Here is a 16,098-nt window from a genome sequence, read left to right as displayed (position 1 = left end):
CGGGGGCACCGCAACCAAACCCTTTGCCCCCCCCCCACCGCCCTCCCCACCAGTGCTCCCAGTGCTCCCAGTGCTCCCAGTGCTCCCAGTGCTCCCAGTATGGCGGAGCACGCCGAGCTGCTGGCGGAGATGCCGGCGGTGAGCCGCATGAGCGCCGGCGAGCGCCTGAAGCACGCCCAGCGGCGCCTGGGCGCAGCAGCTCAAGGCCTGGGCGCGGCTGGAGAAGGAGGCGAGGGGACAACGCGGTGACAATGACGGTGACACCGATGGGGACAATGACACGAGGAGGAGGAGGAGGAGGAGGAAGAGCGGCGCCGGGGGCTCGAAGCGCGTCCGGTTCCCGGTCAGTGTCCGGCTGCTGGAGGCGGCGGCGCGGAGCGACCTGGAGGAAGGTTGGTGGCACGAGGGTGGCACTAAGGGGGGCGTTGTCACCTCCCCCCCCCAACCCAGGGTCATTGTCACACCCCTGGGGTCACCAGGACCCCCCTGGGGTCACCACGACCCTGTGGTGGCACCATGACCCCACCGGTGTCACCATGACCCTCGGTGTCACTGCCACCCCCCTGGTGTCACTGTGACCCCCCCAGTGTCACCAGAACCCGCCCCGGTGTCACCATGACCTCTCCATGTCACCACAACCCCCCTGGTGTCACCACAACCCTGTGGTGTCACCACGACCCCCCCAATGTCACCATGACCCCCCCCAGCGTCACCATGACCCTCTTAGTGTCACCATGACCTCTCCATGTCACCATGACCCCCCAGTGTCACCACGTCCCCCTGGTGTCACCACGACCCCCCTAGTGTCACCGCCACCCCCTGGTGTCACTATGTCCCCACCAGTGTCACCACGACCCCCCCCACTGTCACCATGACCCCCCCAGTGTCACCAGAACCCCCCTTGTGTCACCATGACCCCCCAGTGTCACTCCCACCCCCTGGTGTCACCACGACCCCCCTTGGTGTCACCGCCACCCCTGTGTCACCAGAACCCCCCCAGTGTCACCATGACCCCCCAGTGTCACCACCACACTTCTGGTGTCACCATGATCCCCCCCAGTGTCACCGTGACCCCCTGGTGTCACCACGACCCCCCTTGGTGTCACCACAACCCCCTGGTGTCACCACGACCCCCCCAGTGTCACCGCCACCCCCCGGTGTCACCGTGTCCCCCCCAGTGTCACCACCCCCCAGCGTCCCCACGTGGCTCGGGGACATCCCCAGGCAGTGACCCCACGCCCCTAAGCATGACCCCATGACCCTAAGCATGACCCCACGACCCCGAGGGTGACCCCGTGACCCCGGGGGGTGACCCCGTGACCCGGGGGGGACAGAGGTGACCCCAAAATTTTGGTGTCCCCCCCCCCTGCAGTGCGACAGCTCCTGAGCTCCGGCGCCAGCCCCGACCTGTGCAACGAGGACGGGCTCACGGCGCTGCACCAGGTCAGCCCCCAAACTGGTCCCAGTTCCCCGTACTGGTCCCGCTCCCAGTACGCTACTGGTCCCGGTGACACTCCTGTCCCCTCCCAGTGCTGCATCGATGACCTCGGGGACATGGTGACGCTGCTGCTGGAGGCCGGCGCCGGGGTCAACGCGCGCGACGCCGAGCTCTGGACCCCCCTGCACGCCGCCGCCACCTGCGGCCACCGCCACCTGGTGGAGCTGCTGGTGGCACGGTGGGTGGCCCCCGTGTCCCCTCCCCGTGTCACCTGTGTCACCTGTGTCACCTGTGTCACATGTCCTTGTGGCCCCGTGGCCCCGTGTCTCGTGGCCCCGTGGCCTTGTGGCATCTCCGTGTCCCCGTGTCCCCATATCTCACATCCTTGTGGTGTCCCCATGTCCTCGTGTCACACGTCCTCGTGTCCCCATGTCCCCATGTCCCCGTGTCACACATCCGCGTGTCCCATGTCCCCATGTCCCTGTGTCACACGTCCTCATGTCCTTATGTCCCTTGTGTCCCCGTGTCTCGTGGCCCCATGGCCTTGTGGCATCTCTCCGCGTCCCCGTGTCCCCATATCTCACACCCTTGTGGTGTCCCCATGTCCTCGTGTCCCCATGTCCCCGTGTCACACATCCTCGTGTCCCCATGTCCCCTGTGGCCCTGTGTCACATGTCCTCGTGTCCCCGTGTCCCCGTGTCCTTGTGTCCCCGTGTCTCGTGTCCCCATGGCCTTGTGGCATCTCTCCGTGTCCCCACGTCCCCATATCTCACATCCTTGTGGTGTCCCCGTGTCCCCGTGTCACACGCCCTCGTGGCCCCATGTCCCCATGTCACACGTCCTCGTGGCCCCATGCCCCGTGTCCTTGTGTCTCGTGTCACCGCATCCCCATGTCTCGTGGCCCCGTGGCCTTGTGGCATCTCTCCATGTCCCCGTGTCCCCACATCTCACATCCTTGTGGTGTCCTCGTGTCCCCACGTCCCACACCCTCGTGTCCCCATGTCCCCATGTCCCTGTGTCTTGTGTCCCCACGTCCTTGTGGTGTCCCCATGTCCCTGTGTCCCTGCATGCCCATGTCCTTGTGATGTCCCTGTGTCCCCATGTCCCTGAGTCCCCAGGTCCCTTGTGGTGTCCCCATGTCCCCACATCTCACGTCCTGATGTCCTTGTGGTGTCCCCATGTCCCCATATTCCCACATCCCCACATCTCACATCCCCATGTCCCTGAGTCCCTGTGTCCCCATGTCCCCACGTCCCTGTGGTGTCCCCAAATCTCACATCCCCGTGCCCCTATGTCCCTGGGTCCCCATGACCCCTGGTCCTTGTGGTGTCCCCATTTCCCCATGTCCCCACACCTCATGTCCCCATGTCCTTGTGGTGTCCCCCATGTCCCCATGTACTTAGGGTGTCCCCATGTCCCCACATCACCACGTCCCCATGTCCCTGTGTCCCCATGTCCTTGGGGTGTCCCCATGTCCCCTGCATCCTTGTGAGACCCCCGCATCCTTGGGGTGTCCCCCACATCCTTGAGGTGTCCCCATATCCTTGTGGCGTCCCCATGTCCCCCATGCCCTTGTGGTGTCCCCCACATCCTTGGGGTGTCCTTGGGGTGTCCCCATGTCCCAGCATCCTTGTGGTGTCCCCCACGTCCTTGTGGTGTCCCCCATGTCTCCCACGTCCTTAGGGTGTCCCCATATCCTTGTGGTGTCCCCATGTCCCCCACGCCCTTGTGGTGTCCCCCACAGCCTCGTTGTGTCCTCGGGGTGTCCCCCACATCCTCGGGGTGACCCCCACGTCCTTGGGGTGTCCCCTACGTCCTTATGGTGTCCTTGGGGTGTCCCCCACATCCACGAGGTGACCCCCACAGCCTCGTTGTGTCCTCGGGGTGTCCCCCACATCCTTGGGGTGTCCCCCACATCCTTGTAGGTGTCCCCATGTCCTTGTGATGTCCCCACGTCCTCGAGGTGTCCCCCACAGCCTCACTGTGTCCTTGTGGTGTCCCCCACATCCTTGGGGTGTCCCCCACATCCTTATGGTGCCCTTGGGGGTGTCCCCCACGCCCCCACCCCTCACTCCCCTGTCCCCCCCTTGTCCCCCCAGCGGCGCCAACCTGCTGGCGGTGACATCGGACGGGGACATGCCCTACGACCTGTGCGAGGACGAGGCCACGCTGGACTGCCTGGAGACGGCCATGGCCGAGCAGGGTGAGCTCCGTCCCCTTCGTCCCCTTGTCCCCTTGTCCCTTTGTCCCCTTCGTCCCCTTCGTCCCCTTGTCCCTTCGTCCCCTTCGTCCCCTTCGTCCCCTTGTCCCCTTGTCCCCTTGTCCCTTCGTCCCCTTCGTCCCCTTCGTCCCCTTCGTCCCCTTGTCCCCTTTGTCCCCTTTGTCCCCTTCGTCCCCTTTGTCCCCTTCGTCCCCTTGTCCCTTCGTCCCCTTCGTCCCCTTCGTCCCCTTGTCCCTTCGTCCCCTTCGTCCCCTTGTCCCCTTGTCCCCTTCGTCCCCTTGTCCCTTCGTCCCCTTCGTCCCCTTCGTCCCCTTGTCCCCTTGTCCCTTTGTCCCCTTCGTCCCCTTCGTCCCCTTCGTCCCCTTGTCCCCTTGTCCCCTTGTCCCTTCGTCCCCTTCGTCCCCTTCGTCCCCTTCGTCCCCTTGTCCCCTTGTCCCTTCGTCCCCTTCGTCCCCTTCGTCCCCTTCGTCCCCTTGTCCCTTTGTCCCCTTTGTCCCCTTCGTCCCCTTCGTCCCCTTCGTCCCCTTGTCCCCTTGTCCCTTTGTCCCCTTCGTCCCCTTCGTCCCCTTGTCCCCTTGTCCCCTTTGTCCCCTTTGTCCCCTTTGTCCCCTTTGTCCCCTTCGTCCCCTTGTCCCTTCGTCCCCTTCGTCCCCTTGTCCCCTTGTCCCTTTGTCCCCTTCGTCCCCTTCGTCCCCTTGTCCCTTCGTCCCCTTCGTCCCCTTCGTCCCCTTGTCCCCTTGTCCCCTTGTCCCTTCGTCCCCTTCGTCCCCTTCGTCCCCTTGTCCCTTTGTCCCCTTCGTCCCCTTCGTCCCCTTCGTCCCCTTGTCCCTTCGCCCCTTCGTCCCCTTCGTCCCCTTCGTCCCCTTCGTCCCCTCGTCCATTTGTCCCCTACCCCGTGTCCCTTTTGTCCCCAAAGGCATCACCCAGGAGCGCATCGAGGAGGCTCGGGGTGCCCCGGAGCGGGCTCTGGTGGCCGACGTCCGCGCGCTGCTGGCGGCCGGCGCCGACCTGGACGCGCCGGGGGCGCGCGGGGCCACCCTGGTAAGGGGACAAATGACAAATTTAGGGACACGCCGAGGTCCCCTAAACCCCCCTACCCTAAAATTTTGTCCCCCCGTGACCCCGTCCAGCTTCACGTCGCGGCGGCCAACGGGTACCTGGAGGCGGCCGAGCTGCTGCTGCGGCACGAGGCCAGCACCGGCGCCAGGGACGAGGACGGGTGGCAGCCCCTGCACGCCGCCGCCTGCTGGGGACAGGTTGGGGACACTTTGGGGACACTTTGGGGGCGGGTTTGGGGGCGGGGGGTGACGGTGGTGTCGCGTAGATCCCGCTGGTGGAGCTGCTGGTGGCGCACGGCGCCGACCTCGGCGGGAAGTCGGCGATGGACGAGACGCCGCTGGGTGAGTGTGGGGGGCTTGTGGGGTCTGGGGGGGCTTATGGGGTCTATGGGGACAATGAGGACCTTTGGGGTCTATGGGGACCATGGGGTCTATGGGGTCATTGGGATCTATGGGGACAATGAGTACCATGGGGACAATGAGGACCATGGGGGTCTATGGGGTCTGTGGGGGCTTTGGGGGGCTGTGGGGACAATGAGGACCTTTGGGGTCTATGGGGACAATGAGGACTATGGGGACTATGGGGTCCATGGGGTCTGTGGGGACAATGAGGACCTTGGGGGTCATTGGGGCCATGGGGATCTGTGGGGACCATGGGGTCCATGGGATCTATGGGGACAATGAGGACCGTAAGGGTCTGTGGGGACCATGGGGTCTGTGGGGACAATGAGGACCATGGGGGTCATGGGAACCATGGGGTCTATGGGGACAATGAGGACCTTGGGGGTCTATGGGGACCTTGGGGGTCTATGGGGACAATGAGGACCTTGGGGGTCATTGGGGCCATGGGGTCTATGGGGACCCTGGGGATCTATGGGGGGACATTGAGGACCTTGGGGACAATGAGGACAATGGGGACTATGGGGTCCATGGGGTCTGTGGGGACAATGAGGACTTTGGGGATCATTGGGTCCGTGGGGTCTATGGGGACCCTGGGTGTCTTTGGGGACAATGAGGACCATGGGGGTCCATGGGGACCATGGGGTCAATGGGGACTATGGGGTCTGTGGGGGCTTTGGGGGTCTGTGGGGACAATGGGGTCTATGGGAACAATGAGGACCTTTGGGGTCTATGGGGACCATGGGGTCATTGGGATCTATGGGGACAGTGAGGACCATGGGGGTCCATGGGGTCTATGGGGACACTGAGGACCTTGGGGACAATGAGGATCATGGGGTCTACGGGGACTATGGGGTCCATGGGGTCTATGGGGACCATGGGGTTCACAGGGTCCATGGGGGCCATGGAGGTCTGTGGGGACAACGAGGACCATGGGGGTCTATGGGGACTTTGGGGGTCTGTGGGGTCCATGGGGTCTATGGGGACCATGAGGACCACGGGGTCTATGGGGACCTTGGGGGTCTGTGGGGACAATGAGGACCATGGGGGTCATAGGGGTCATGGGGTCTATGGGGACCATAAGGACCTTGGGAGTCTATGGGGACAGTGAGGACCATGGGGACAATGAGGACTATGGGGACTGTGGGGTCCATGGGGTCTGTGGGGACAATGAGGACCATGGGGGTCATTGTGGCCATGGGGATCTGTGGGGACCCTGGGTGTCTTTGGGGACAATGAGGACCGTAAGGGTCTGTGGGGACCATGGGGTCTGTGGGGACAATGAGGGTCTGTGGGGACCATGGGGTCTGTGGGGACAATGAGGCCCATGGGGTTTATAGGGTCTGTGGGGTCTACGGAGACCAAGGGGACCATGGGGGGGGGAACCATGGAGGAGACCACAAGGAGCTTGGGGTCTGTAGAGACTGTGGGGACCTTGGGGACTGTGGGGACCATGGGGTGGCCACCAGGACCATGGGGTGACCACCAAGACCTTGGGATGGCCACCAAACCCATGGGGTGACCACCAAGGTCACCATAGGGTGGCCACCAAACCTGTAGGGTGGCCACCAAGCCCATAGGGTGGCCACCAAACCCATAGGGTGGCCACCAAGGTCACCAAGGTCACCATAGGGTGGCCACCAAGCCATAGGGTGGCCACCAAACCCATAGGGTGGCCACCAAGGTCACCAAGGTCACCATAGGGTGGCCACCAAACCCATGGGGTGACCACCAAGACCTTGGGGGTGACCACCAAGGTCACCATAGGGTGGCCACCAAACCCATAGGGTGGCCACCAAGGTCACCATAGGGTGGCCACCAAGCCCATGGGGTGGCCACCAAGCCCATAGGGTGGCCACCAAGGTCACCAAGGTCACCATGGGGTGGCCACCAAGACCTTGGGGAGGCCACCAACCCCACGGGGTGGCCACCAACCCCACACAACCCAAGGCCACCACGGGGCCCACGATTCCCGCGTTGACCCTGGGGACCTCGGGCCCCTTCCTGACGTCCCTGTGGTGTCCCCGTGGTGTCCCCGTAGTGTCCCCATGGTGTCCCCATGGTGTCCCCGTGGTGTCCCCATGGTGTCCCTGGTGGTGTCCCCGTGGTGTCTCCATGGTGTCCCCATGGTGTCCCTGGGATGTCCCCGTGGTGTCCCTGTGGTGTCCCTGGTGACGTCCCCATGGTGTCCCCATGGTGTCCCCGGTGGTGTCCCCATGGTGTCCCCACGATGTCCCCATGGTGTCCCCGTGGTGTCCCCATAGTGTCCCTGTGGTGTCCCAGTGGTGTCCTGGTGACATCCCCGTGGTGTCCCCGGTGACTTCCCCTTGGTGTCCCCATGGTGTCCCCGTGGTGTCCCCGGTGACGTCCCCGTGGTGTCCCCATGGCGTCCCCATGGTGTCCCCGTGGTGTCCCCGTGGTGTCCCCATGGTGTCTCCGGTGACGTCCCCATGGTGTCCCTGTGGTGTCCCTGGTGACATCCCCGTGGTGTCCCCGTGGTGTCCCCGTGGTGTCTCCATGGTGTCCCCGTGACGTCCCTGTGGTGTCCCCGTGGTGTCCCCGTGGTGTCCCCGGTGGTGTCCCCGTGGTGTCCCCACGATGTCCCCATGGTGTCCCCGTGGTGTCCCCGGTGACATCCCCATGGTGTCCCCGTGGTGTCCCCATGGTGTCCCTGTGATGTCCCTGGTGACATCCCCGGTGGTGTCCCCGGTGGTGTCCCCGTGGTGTCCCCATGGTGTCCCCGGGATGTCCCCATAGTGTCCCCACGATGTCCCTATGGTGTCCCTGTGGTGTCCCCATGGTGTCCCCGCGGTGTCCCCGCGGTGTCCCCATGGTGTCCCCATGGTGTCCCCGGTGGTGTCCCCATGGTGTCCTGGTGACATCCCCGTGGTGTCCCCATGATGTCCCCGTGGTGTCCCCGAGGTGTCCCCGTGGTGTCCCCGGTGGTGTCCCTGTGGTGTCCCCAGTGACATCCCCATGGTGTCCCCGTGGTGTCCCCATGGTGTCCCCATGGTGTCCCCGGTGACGTCCCCGTGATGTCCCCGTGATGTCCCCGCGCTGTCCCCAGACGTGTGCGGTGACCCCGAGGTTCGCGCCAAGCTCCTGGAGCTGAAGCAGAAGCGCGAGGCCGTCCTGCGCCCCCCCCGCCCCCCCCGCCGGACCTCCAGCGCCGGCAGCCGCGGGTGAGAGAGATTTTTTGGGGTCAGTTCTCCGAGTTTTGGGGTCGCGTGTCCCTCGTTAATGTCCCCGATGTCCCTTTTTGTCCCCAGCAAGGCGGCGCGGCGCGCCAGCGTGACGGAGCGCAGCCAGCGGTACCGGAGGGCGCAGGCACGAGAGGCTCTGGTGTGGCAGAGGGGACATCGGGGACAAGAGGACGAGGATGAGGAGGAGGAGGATGAAGCACGGCGGTGTCCCCAGGTGACCCGGTGGCTTTGGGGACAAGCGGTGGCCGTGGTGGCACCGGGCGGTGACACCAAACCCGGGGGCGTCTTGGAGAGGTCCCAATTGGGGGGCGTCCTTGGGGGGCGTCTTGGTTGTGGGGTGTCCTTGGGGGGAGGAGGAGGAGGAGGAGGAGGAGGAGGATGAAGCACGGCGCTGTCCCCAGGTGACCCGGTGGCTTTGGGGACAAGCGGTGGCCGTGGTGGCACCGGGCGGTGACACCAAACCCGGGGGCATCTTGGAGAGGTCCCAATTGGGGGGCGTCCTTGGGGGGCGTCTTGGTTGTGGGGTGTCCTTGGGGGGAGGAGGAGGAGGAGGAGGATGAGGAGGAGGAGGAGGAAGCACGGCGCTGTCCCCAGGTGACCCGGTGGCTTTGGGGACAAGCGGTGGCCGTGGTGGCACCGAGCGGTGACACCAAACCGGGGCATCTTGGAGAGGTCCCAATTGGGGGGCGTCCTTGGGGGGCGTCTTGGTTGTGGGGTGTCCTTGGGGGGAGGAGGAGGAGGAGGAGGAGGAGGAGGAGGAAGCACGGCGCTGTCCCCAGGTGACCCGGTGGCTTTGGGGACAAGCGGTGGCCGTGGTGGCACCGGGCGGTGACACCGAACCCGGGGCGTCTTGGAGAGGTCCCAATTGGGGGGCGTCCTTGGGGTCCTTTTTAGGCCCCCCCTTTGGGGTGCATCCCCGATGTCCCCAAACTCTGGGGGCGTCCCCAAACTTTGGGGGTGTCCCCAAGCTTTGGGGGTGTCCCCAAGTGCCACCAATGTCCCCTTTCCAGGACCCCCCCCCGTTGTCACCGGACCTGGTCCCGGCTCAGACCTTGGCGGAGCTGAAGCGGCAGCGAGCGGCCTCCAAGCAGCCGCGCCCCACACCTCCGCCCCACATCTGCCCCATAAGTGCCGACCCCCCCCCGGTGCTCCGCCTCACGGCCCCCCCCGAGGAGCCGCCGGCCCCCAAGCAGCGCTGCTGCAAGGTGATGTGAGCGGGGGGGGCACAATTTTGGGGCAAAAAACCCCGCTTTTGGGGTTTTGGGGACAGACACACGCTTTTGGGGCAAAAAACCTCAATTTTGGGGGCGCCCCACGGAGCGGGGACGCCCCCTCCCGCCCCGTTGGGTGCCCCCCGTCTTGTTTATTTTTCCCATGACCCAAATTAAAGCTTTTTTGCACCAAAAAATCGCTGGCGCGTCCTTTTGGCGACGTCCCCAATGTCACCTCCGAGGCGCCGTAAAAATAGCAAGGAACCCCCCCCGCACCCCCCCTCCGCCCCATAGCACCCGCTATGGGGCGCGCTATGGGGCAGGGCACCCCGGTGACCCCCCCCTCCCCACCCACCCAGCCCCCTACTTGTGGGGCAGCCCCATGGGGCGGCGCTGCCCCATAAGTTGTGGGATGGGGGACAAGCAGCGGGGTTGGCCCCATTGCTATGGGGCCGTGGCGCCCCACAAGTGTCCCTGCCCCACAGCGGGTGGGGGTCGCGGCCCCCCGGCAGCTGCCGGGTTATATTTAGGGCCCCGCAAAGGTCAGGGTGACGGCGGCGGCCACGGGGACAAGGCGGCCGCCTCGCTGCCCCACGGCTGCCCCACAACTGCCCCACGGCTGCCCCACAACTGCCCCACAGCTGCCCCACGGCTGCCCCACAGCGCGCGGACGTGGGGTGAGCCCGGCGGGGTGCGAGGGAAAAGGACCCAAAGGTGGGTGGGTGTGGGGCAGGGAGATGTGGGGCGGCCCCATAGCCAGCGCCGCCCCATAGCGTGTGGGGCTGATAAGGGGCCCACACCCATGGGGCCCCTCTGGGGGAGGACGTGGGGCTGGGACCCATGGGAGCCCAGGAGTGAGTCTGTGGGGCTGGGACCCACGGCTGGCGGGGAGGGAGGGGGTGTGGGGCGGTGTGGGGCGCCCCATAGGGAAGGGGGGGGTGGTTATGGGGTGCCCCACATGTGGGCACCCGTGGTTTGGGGACTGGGAACTGGAAATGTTTGGGGAGGGGGTTGTGGGGCAGCTATGGGGCGCAGTGAGTGTGGGGGGGGAGCTATGGGGCACGGTGCAGTGGGGGCTGTGGGGCAGGTGGGTTGATTTGGGTGTGAGGCTATGGGGCAAAGCGGGGGCGCTATGGGGCACAGCATGGGGTGCTATGGGGCACGGCACGCCTCGCTATGGGGCAGGGCGGTGGGTCACTATGGGATGCAGTGCAGGTGCTATAGGGCACAGCAGTGGGGCGCTATGGGGCTGGGTAGTGGGCTGCTGTGGGGCACGCTGTGGGGCACACAATGGGCGCTATGGGGCAGGATATGGGCGCTATGGGGCACAATCTAGGTGCTATGGGGCACACTGGGCGCTATGGGGCACAGCACAGGCGCTGTGGGGCACAATATGGGGACTATGGGGCACACAATAGCTGCCATGGGGCACAATAGGGGTGCTATGGGGCACACTGGGCGCTATGGGGCACAATATGGCCACTGTGGGCCACTAAGGGGCACACTGGACGCTATGGGGTGCTATGGGGCAGCACAGCTGGCTGCTATGGGGCACAATATGGGCGCTGTGGGGCACACTGGGTGTTGTGGGGCACAATATAGGCGCTATGGGGCAGACAACGGGCACTATGGGGCACAGAAGGGGTGTTATGGGGCACTATGGGGCACACAGTGGGTGCTATGGGGCACAATATGGGGCACTATGGGGCACAATATGGGTGCCATGGGGCACACTGGGCGCTATGGGGCACACTATGGGGCACAGAAGGGGTGTTATGGGGCACTATGGGGCACACAGTGGGTGCTATGGGGCACAATATGGGTGCCATGGGGCACACTGGGCGCTATGGGGCACACTATGGGGCACTGTGGGGCACAATATGGGCACTATGGGGCACAGCACAGACGCTATAGGGCACACAACGGGCACTGTGGGGCACTATGGGGCGCTATGGGGCACTATGGGGCACACTGGGCGCTATGGGGCACACTGTGGAGTGCTATGGGGCACAGAAGGGGCGCAATGGGGCGCTATGGGGCACACTATGGGGCACAGAAGGGGTGTTATGGGGCACACTGTGGGTGCTGTGGGGCGCTATGGGGCACACTGTGGGGCGCTATGGGGAGCTATGGGGCACACTGTGGGTGCTATGGGGTGCTATGGGGCGCTATGGGGCACACTGTGGGTGCTGTGGGGCACTATGGGGCTCTATGGGGGGCTATGGGGAGCTATGGGGCACACTGTGGGTGCTATGGGGCACACTGTGGGGCGCTATGGGGCGCTATGGGGCACAGCACAGGTGCTATGGGGCTCTATGGGGAGCTATGGGGCACACTGTGGGGCGCTATGGGGCACACAAGGGGCGCTATGGGGCACACTATGGGTGCTATGGGGCACACTGTGGGGCTCTATGGGGTGCTATGGGGCGCTATGGGGCACGCTATGGGGCGCTATGGGGCACAGCACAGGTGTTATGGGGCTCTATGGGGCGCTATGGGGCACACTGTGGGGCTCTATGGGGCTCTATGGGGCACGCTATGGGGTGCTATGGGGCACAGCACAGGTGCTATGGGGCTCTATGGGGCGCTATGGGGCACAGAAGGGGCTCTATGGGGCGCTATGGGGCACGCTATGGGGCGCTATGGGGCACGCTATGGGGCGCTATGGGGCACACTGTGGGGCTCTATGGGGCGCTATGGGGCTCTATGGGGCTCTATGGGGCGCTATGGGGCACAATATGGGCGCTATGGGGCATGCTATGGGGCGCTATGGGGCACACTATGGTTGCTATGGGGCGCTATGGGGCACAATATGGGTGCTATGGGGCTCTATGGGGAGCTATGGGGCATACTGTGGGGCGCTATGGGGCACACTATGGGTGCTATGGGGCGCTATGGGGCACACTATGGGGCTCTATGGGGCTCTATGGGGAGCTATGGGGCACACTGTGGGGCGCTATGGGGCACACTATGGGGCGCTATGGGGCGCTATGGGGCACGCTATGGGGCGCTATGGGGCACAGAAGAGGCTCTATGGGGCTCTATGGGGTGCTATGGGGCACACTGTGGGGCTCTATGGGGCTCTATGGGGCACGCTATGGGGCGCTATGGGGCACACTATGGGCGCTATGGGGCTCTATGGGGCGCTATGGGGCACACTGTGGGGCTCTATGGGGCGCTATGGGGCACGCTATGGGGCGCTATGGGGCACAATATGGGTGCTATGGGGCGCTATGGGGCACAGCACAGGTGCTATGGGGCTCTATGGGGCTCTATGGGGAGCTATGGGGCACACTGTGGGGCGCTATGGGGCGCTATGGGGCGCTATGGGGCACGCTATGGGGCGCTATGGGGCACACTGTGGGGCTCTATGGGGCTCTATGGGGCTCTATGGGGCGCTATGGGGCACAATATGGGCGCTATGGGGCACAGCACAGGTGCTATGGGGCTCTATGGGGCTCTATGGGGAGCTATGGGGCACAATATGGGCGCTATGGGGCTCTATGGGGCGCTATGGGGCACGCTATGGGGCGCTATGGGGCACAATATGGGTGCTATGGGGCGCTATGGGGCACGCTATGGGGCGCTATGGGGCACCCCCCGCCCCATAACTGGCAGTTAGGGGGCGCCCCACGGAGGGGGGGGGGGGGGGGTCCAGCCCCACCCCTCTGGGGGACGCGGCTGCAGCCAATGGGCGGCGAGGGGGCGGGGCCAAGGATAAAGGGGGCCGGCGCTGATTGGCTGGGGGGGCGCTGTGGGGCGGGGCTAAGGCCGGGGGCCGTTTGGGGCAGCAGGGGGCGCTGTGGGGCAGAGGGGCCATGAAACAGCGCGGGTCAGTCGGGGGGGGGCAACTGGGGGGGTGTGGGGGGCAGTTGGGGGGGGTATGGGGTAAATAGGGGGGGTATGGGGCAATTAGGGGGGGTATGGGGTAAATAGGGGGGGTATGGGGCAATTGGGGGGGGATATGGGGCAGTTGGGGGGTGTGGGGCAGTTTGGGGGGGGGCTATGGGGCAGTTGGGGGGGTGTGGGGCAGGGGGTGTGGGGCAGTTGGGGGGGGTATGGGGCAAATAGGGGGGGATATGGGGCAATTAGGGGGGGCTATGGGGCAGGAGAGCTATGGGGCAGGGGGCTATGGGGCACTTGGGGGGGTGTGGGGCAGTTTGGGGGGGGCTATGGAGCAGTTGGGGGGGGTGTGGGGCGGGGGGTGTGGGGCAGTTGGGGGGGTTATGGGGCAGTTGGGAGGGTGGGGGGGGCAGTTGGGGGGGGTATGGGGTAAATAGGGGGGCTAGGGGGCAATTGGGGGGGGATATGGGGCAGGGGGGCTGTGGGGCAGGGGGCTATGGGGCAGTTGGGGGGGTGTGGGGTGGGGGGTGTGGGGCAGTTGGGGGGGTTATGGGGCAGTTGAGGGGGTTATGGGGCAGTTGGAGGGGGTGGGGGGCAAATAGGGGGGCTATGGGGCAATTAGGGGGGGATATGGGGCAATTGGGGGGGATATGGGGCAGGGGGGCTGTGGGGCAGGGGGCTATGGGGCAGTTGGGGGGGTGTGGGGCGGGGGGTGTGGGGCAGTTGGGGGGTGTGGGGGGCAGTTGGGGGGGGTGGGGGGCAGTTGGGGGGGGATATGGGGCAGGAGAGCTATGGGGCAGGGGGCTATGGGGCAGTTAGGGGGGTGTGGGGCGAGGGGGTGTGGGGCAGTTGGGGGGAGTGGGGGGCAGTTGGGGGGGTATGGGGCAGTTTGGGGGGGGCTATGGGGCAGTTGGGGGGGTGTGGGGCGGGGGGTGTGGGGCAGTTGGGGGGGGTATGGGGCAGTTGGGGGGGTTATGGGGCAGTTGAGGGGGCTATGGGGCAATTGGGGGGGATATGGGGCAGGGGGGCTGTGGGGCAGGGGGCTATGGGGCAGTTGGGAGGGTGGGGGGCAGTTGGGGAGGGTGGGGGGCAAATAGGGGGGGCTATGGGGCAGGGGGGCTGTGGGGCAGGGGGCTATGGGGCAGTTGGGGGGGGCTATGGGGCAATTGGGGGGGGATATGGGGCAGGAGAGCTATGGGGCAGGGGGCTATGGGGCAGTTGGGGGGTGTGGGGCGGGGGGGTGGGGGGCTATGGGGCAGTTGGGGGGGTGTGGGGCGGGGGGTGTGGGGCAGTTGGGGGAGCTATGGGGCAGTTGGGGGGGTTATGGGGCAGTTGGGGGGGCTATGGGGCAGTTGGAGGGGGTGGGGGGCAATTAGGGGGGGTATGGGGCAAATAGGGGGGCTAGGGGGTAATTGGGGGGGATATGGGGCAGGGGGGCTGTGGGGCAGGGGTCTATGGGGCAGTTGGGGGGGTGTGGGGCGGGGGGTGTGGGGCAGTTGGGGGGGGTATGGGGCAGTTTGGGGGGGGTGTGGGGCAGTTTGGGGGGGGCTATGGGGCAGTTGGGGGGTGTGTGGGGCAGTTTGGGGGGGGCTATGGGGCAGTTGGGGGGGTGTGGGGCGGGGGGTGTGGGGCAATTGGGGGGGGCTATGGGGCAGTTGGGGGGGTGTGGGGCAGTTTGGGGAGGCTATGGGGCAGTTGGGGGGTGTGGGGCGGGGGGTGTGGGGCAGTTTGGGGAGGCTATGGGGCAGTTGGGGGGTGTGGGGCGGGGGGTGTGGGGCAGTTGGGGGGGGTGGGGGGCAAATAGGGGGGGCTATGGGGCAATTAGGGGGGGATATGGGGCAATTGGGGGGGGTATGGGGTAAATAGGGGGGGCTATGGGGCAGGGGGGCTGTGGGGCAGGGGGCTAAGGGGCAGTTGGGGGGGTGTGGGGCAGTTTGGGGGGGCTATGGGGCAGTTGGGAGGGTGGGGGGGACAGTTGGGGGGGTTATGGGGCGGTTAGGGGGGGATATGGGGCAGGGGGGCTGTGGGGCAGGGGGCTATGGGGCAGTTGGGGGGGGCTGTGGGGCAGTTGGGGGGTTATGGGGCAGGTGGCTATGGGGCAGCGGGGGTGGCTATGGGGCAACTGGGATCTATGGGGCAGGAGGGGGTGCAGGGGGGCAATAGGACGGGGGACACAGCAGTGGGGCAGAGCTACGGGGAGTTGTGGGGCCTGCTATGGGGCAGAGCTATGGGGCAGAGCTATGGGGCGAGCTATGGGGCAGAGCCATGGGGCAGAGCCATGGGGCAGAGCTATGGGGCAGAGCTATGGGGCCTGCTATGGGGCAGAGCTATGGGGCAGAGCTATGGGGCAGAGCTATGGGGAGCTATGGGGCAGAGCTATGGGGCCTGCTATGGGGCAGAGCTATGGGGCCTGCTATGGGGCAGAGCTATGGGGCAGAGCTATGGGGCCTGCCCCACATCTCCCCCCTGCCCCCCCCCCCCCGGCGGCTCCTGGCCCCGTCCCCGCGTCGCGGTGGCCCCGTGCCCGCGTCCCCATAACCTTGGGGTCCCCGCCTGCCTCTGGCCCCACAGCCCCGTGCCCCACACCCTGAGCCCCACACCCCACACCCCGTGCCCCATATCCCATACCCGACACCCCACAGCCCCTGCCCCACACCCCGTGCCCCACAGCCGTCCCGTGCCCCTTGCCCCATGCCCTGGACCCACGTCCCGTGCCCCACACACA

At 66.0% G+C, this 16,098-nt stretch overlaps 3 protein-coding genes and 1 long non-coding RNA gene across 9 annotated transcripts in view; 3 read left to right on the top strand and 1 right to left on the bottom strand.

Annotated features, from left to right (window-relative positions):
* The first annotated feature begins 6 nt into the window (after nucleotides 1–6).
* On the top strand, nucleotides 7–9,728 carry PPP1R16A (protein phosphatase 1 regulatory subunit 16A). The gene is given in 11 exon segments (XM_068668685.1): nucleotides 7–189; nucleotides 191–392; nucleotides 1,373–1,443; nucleotides 1,531–1,676; nucleotides 3,538–3,641; nucleotides 4,576–4,700; nucleotides 4,790–4,915; nucleotides 4,984–5,059; nucleotides 8,184–8,298; nucleotides 8,386–8,533; nucleotides 9,330–9,728. Coding segments are annotated over 11 exon segments (1,407 nt in total). The 5' UTR covers nucleotides 7–99; the 3' UTR covers nucleotides 9,534–9,728.
* On the bottom strand, nucleotides 3,665–4,540 carry LOC137849191 (S-antigen protein-like; the record flags this gene model as incomplete). Its single annotated transcript, XM_068668689.1, has 1 exon — nucleotides 3,665–4,540. A coding segment is annotated over exon 1 (876 nt), but the record flags the coding sequence as incomplete, so codon positions are not given.
* On the top strand, nucleotides 5,293–7,180 carry LOC137849190 (uncharacterized). 2 transcript variants are annotated; one of them, XR_011091753.1, is made up of 3 exons: nucleotides 5,293–5,761; nucleotides 6,366–6,574; nucleotides 6,697–7,180. It is a non-coding gene; the product is annotated as an uncharacterized lncRNA (long non-coding RNA). The 2 variants fall into 2 exon arrangements; XR_011091752.1 differs by having other exon boundaries at nucleotides 5,636–5,761; nucleotides 6,677–7,180.
* Nucleotides 9,729–9,947: 219 nt separating the features above from the next.
* GPT (glutamic--pyruvic transaminase) overlaps nucleotides 9,948–16,098 on the top strand; it is a 49,963-nt gene continuing 43,812 nt past the window's right edge. Inside the window, exon 1 of one of the 5 annotated variants that reach the window (XM_068668682.1) lies at nucleotides 9,948–10,244. Coding sequence is in view for 2 of the 5 variants with exons in the window: in XM_068668684.1 (XP_068524785.1) it covers nucleotides 10,371–10,384 (14 nt within the window). In the remaining 3 variants the exon portion in view is untranslated. Of the gene's footprint in view, nucleotides 10,245–10,355; nucleotides 10,385–13,333; nucleotides 13,363–16,098 lie in introns of those variants that run through there. The other 4 variants (XM_068668681.1, XM_068668680.1, XM_068668684.1 and 1 more) reach the window with 4 other exon arrangements.

Source organism: Anas acuta, unplaced genomic scaffold, assembly GCF_963932015.1.
Source record: "Anas acuta unplaced genomic scaffold, bAnaAcu1.1 SCAFFOLD_252, whole genome shotgun sequence".
Classification (NCBI taxonomy): Eukaryota; Metazoa; Chordata; class Aves; order Anseriformes; family Anatidae; genus Anas; species Anas acuta.
The sequence above is the reverse complement of the archived record's forward strand: the minus strand, read 5'-3'. Positions and strand labels throughout refer to the sequence as shown.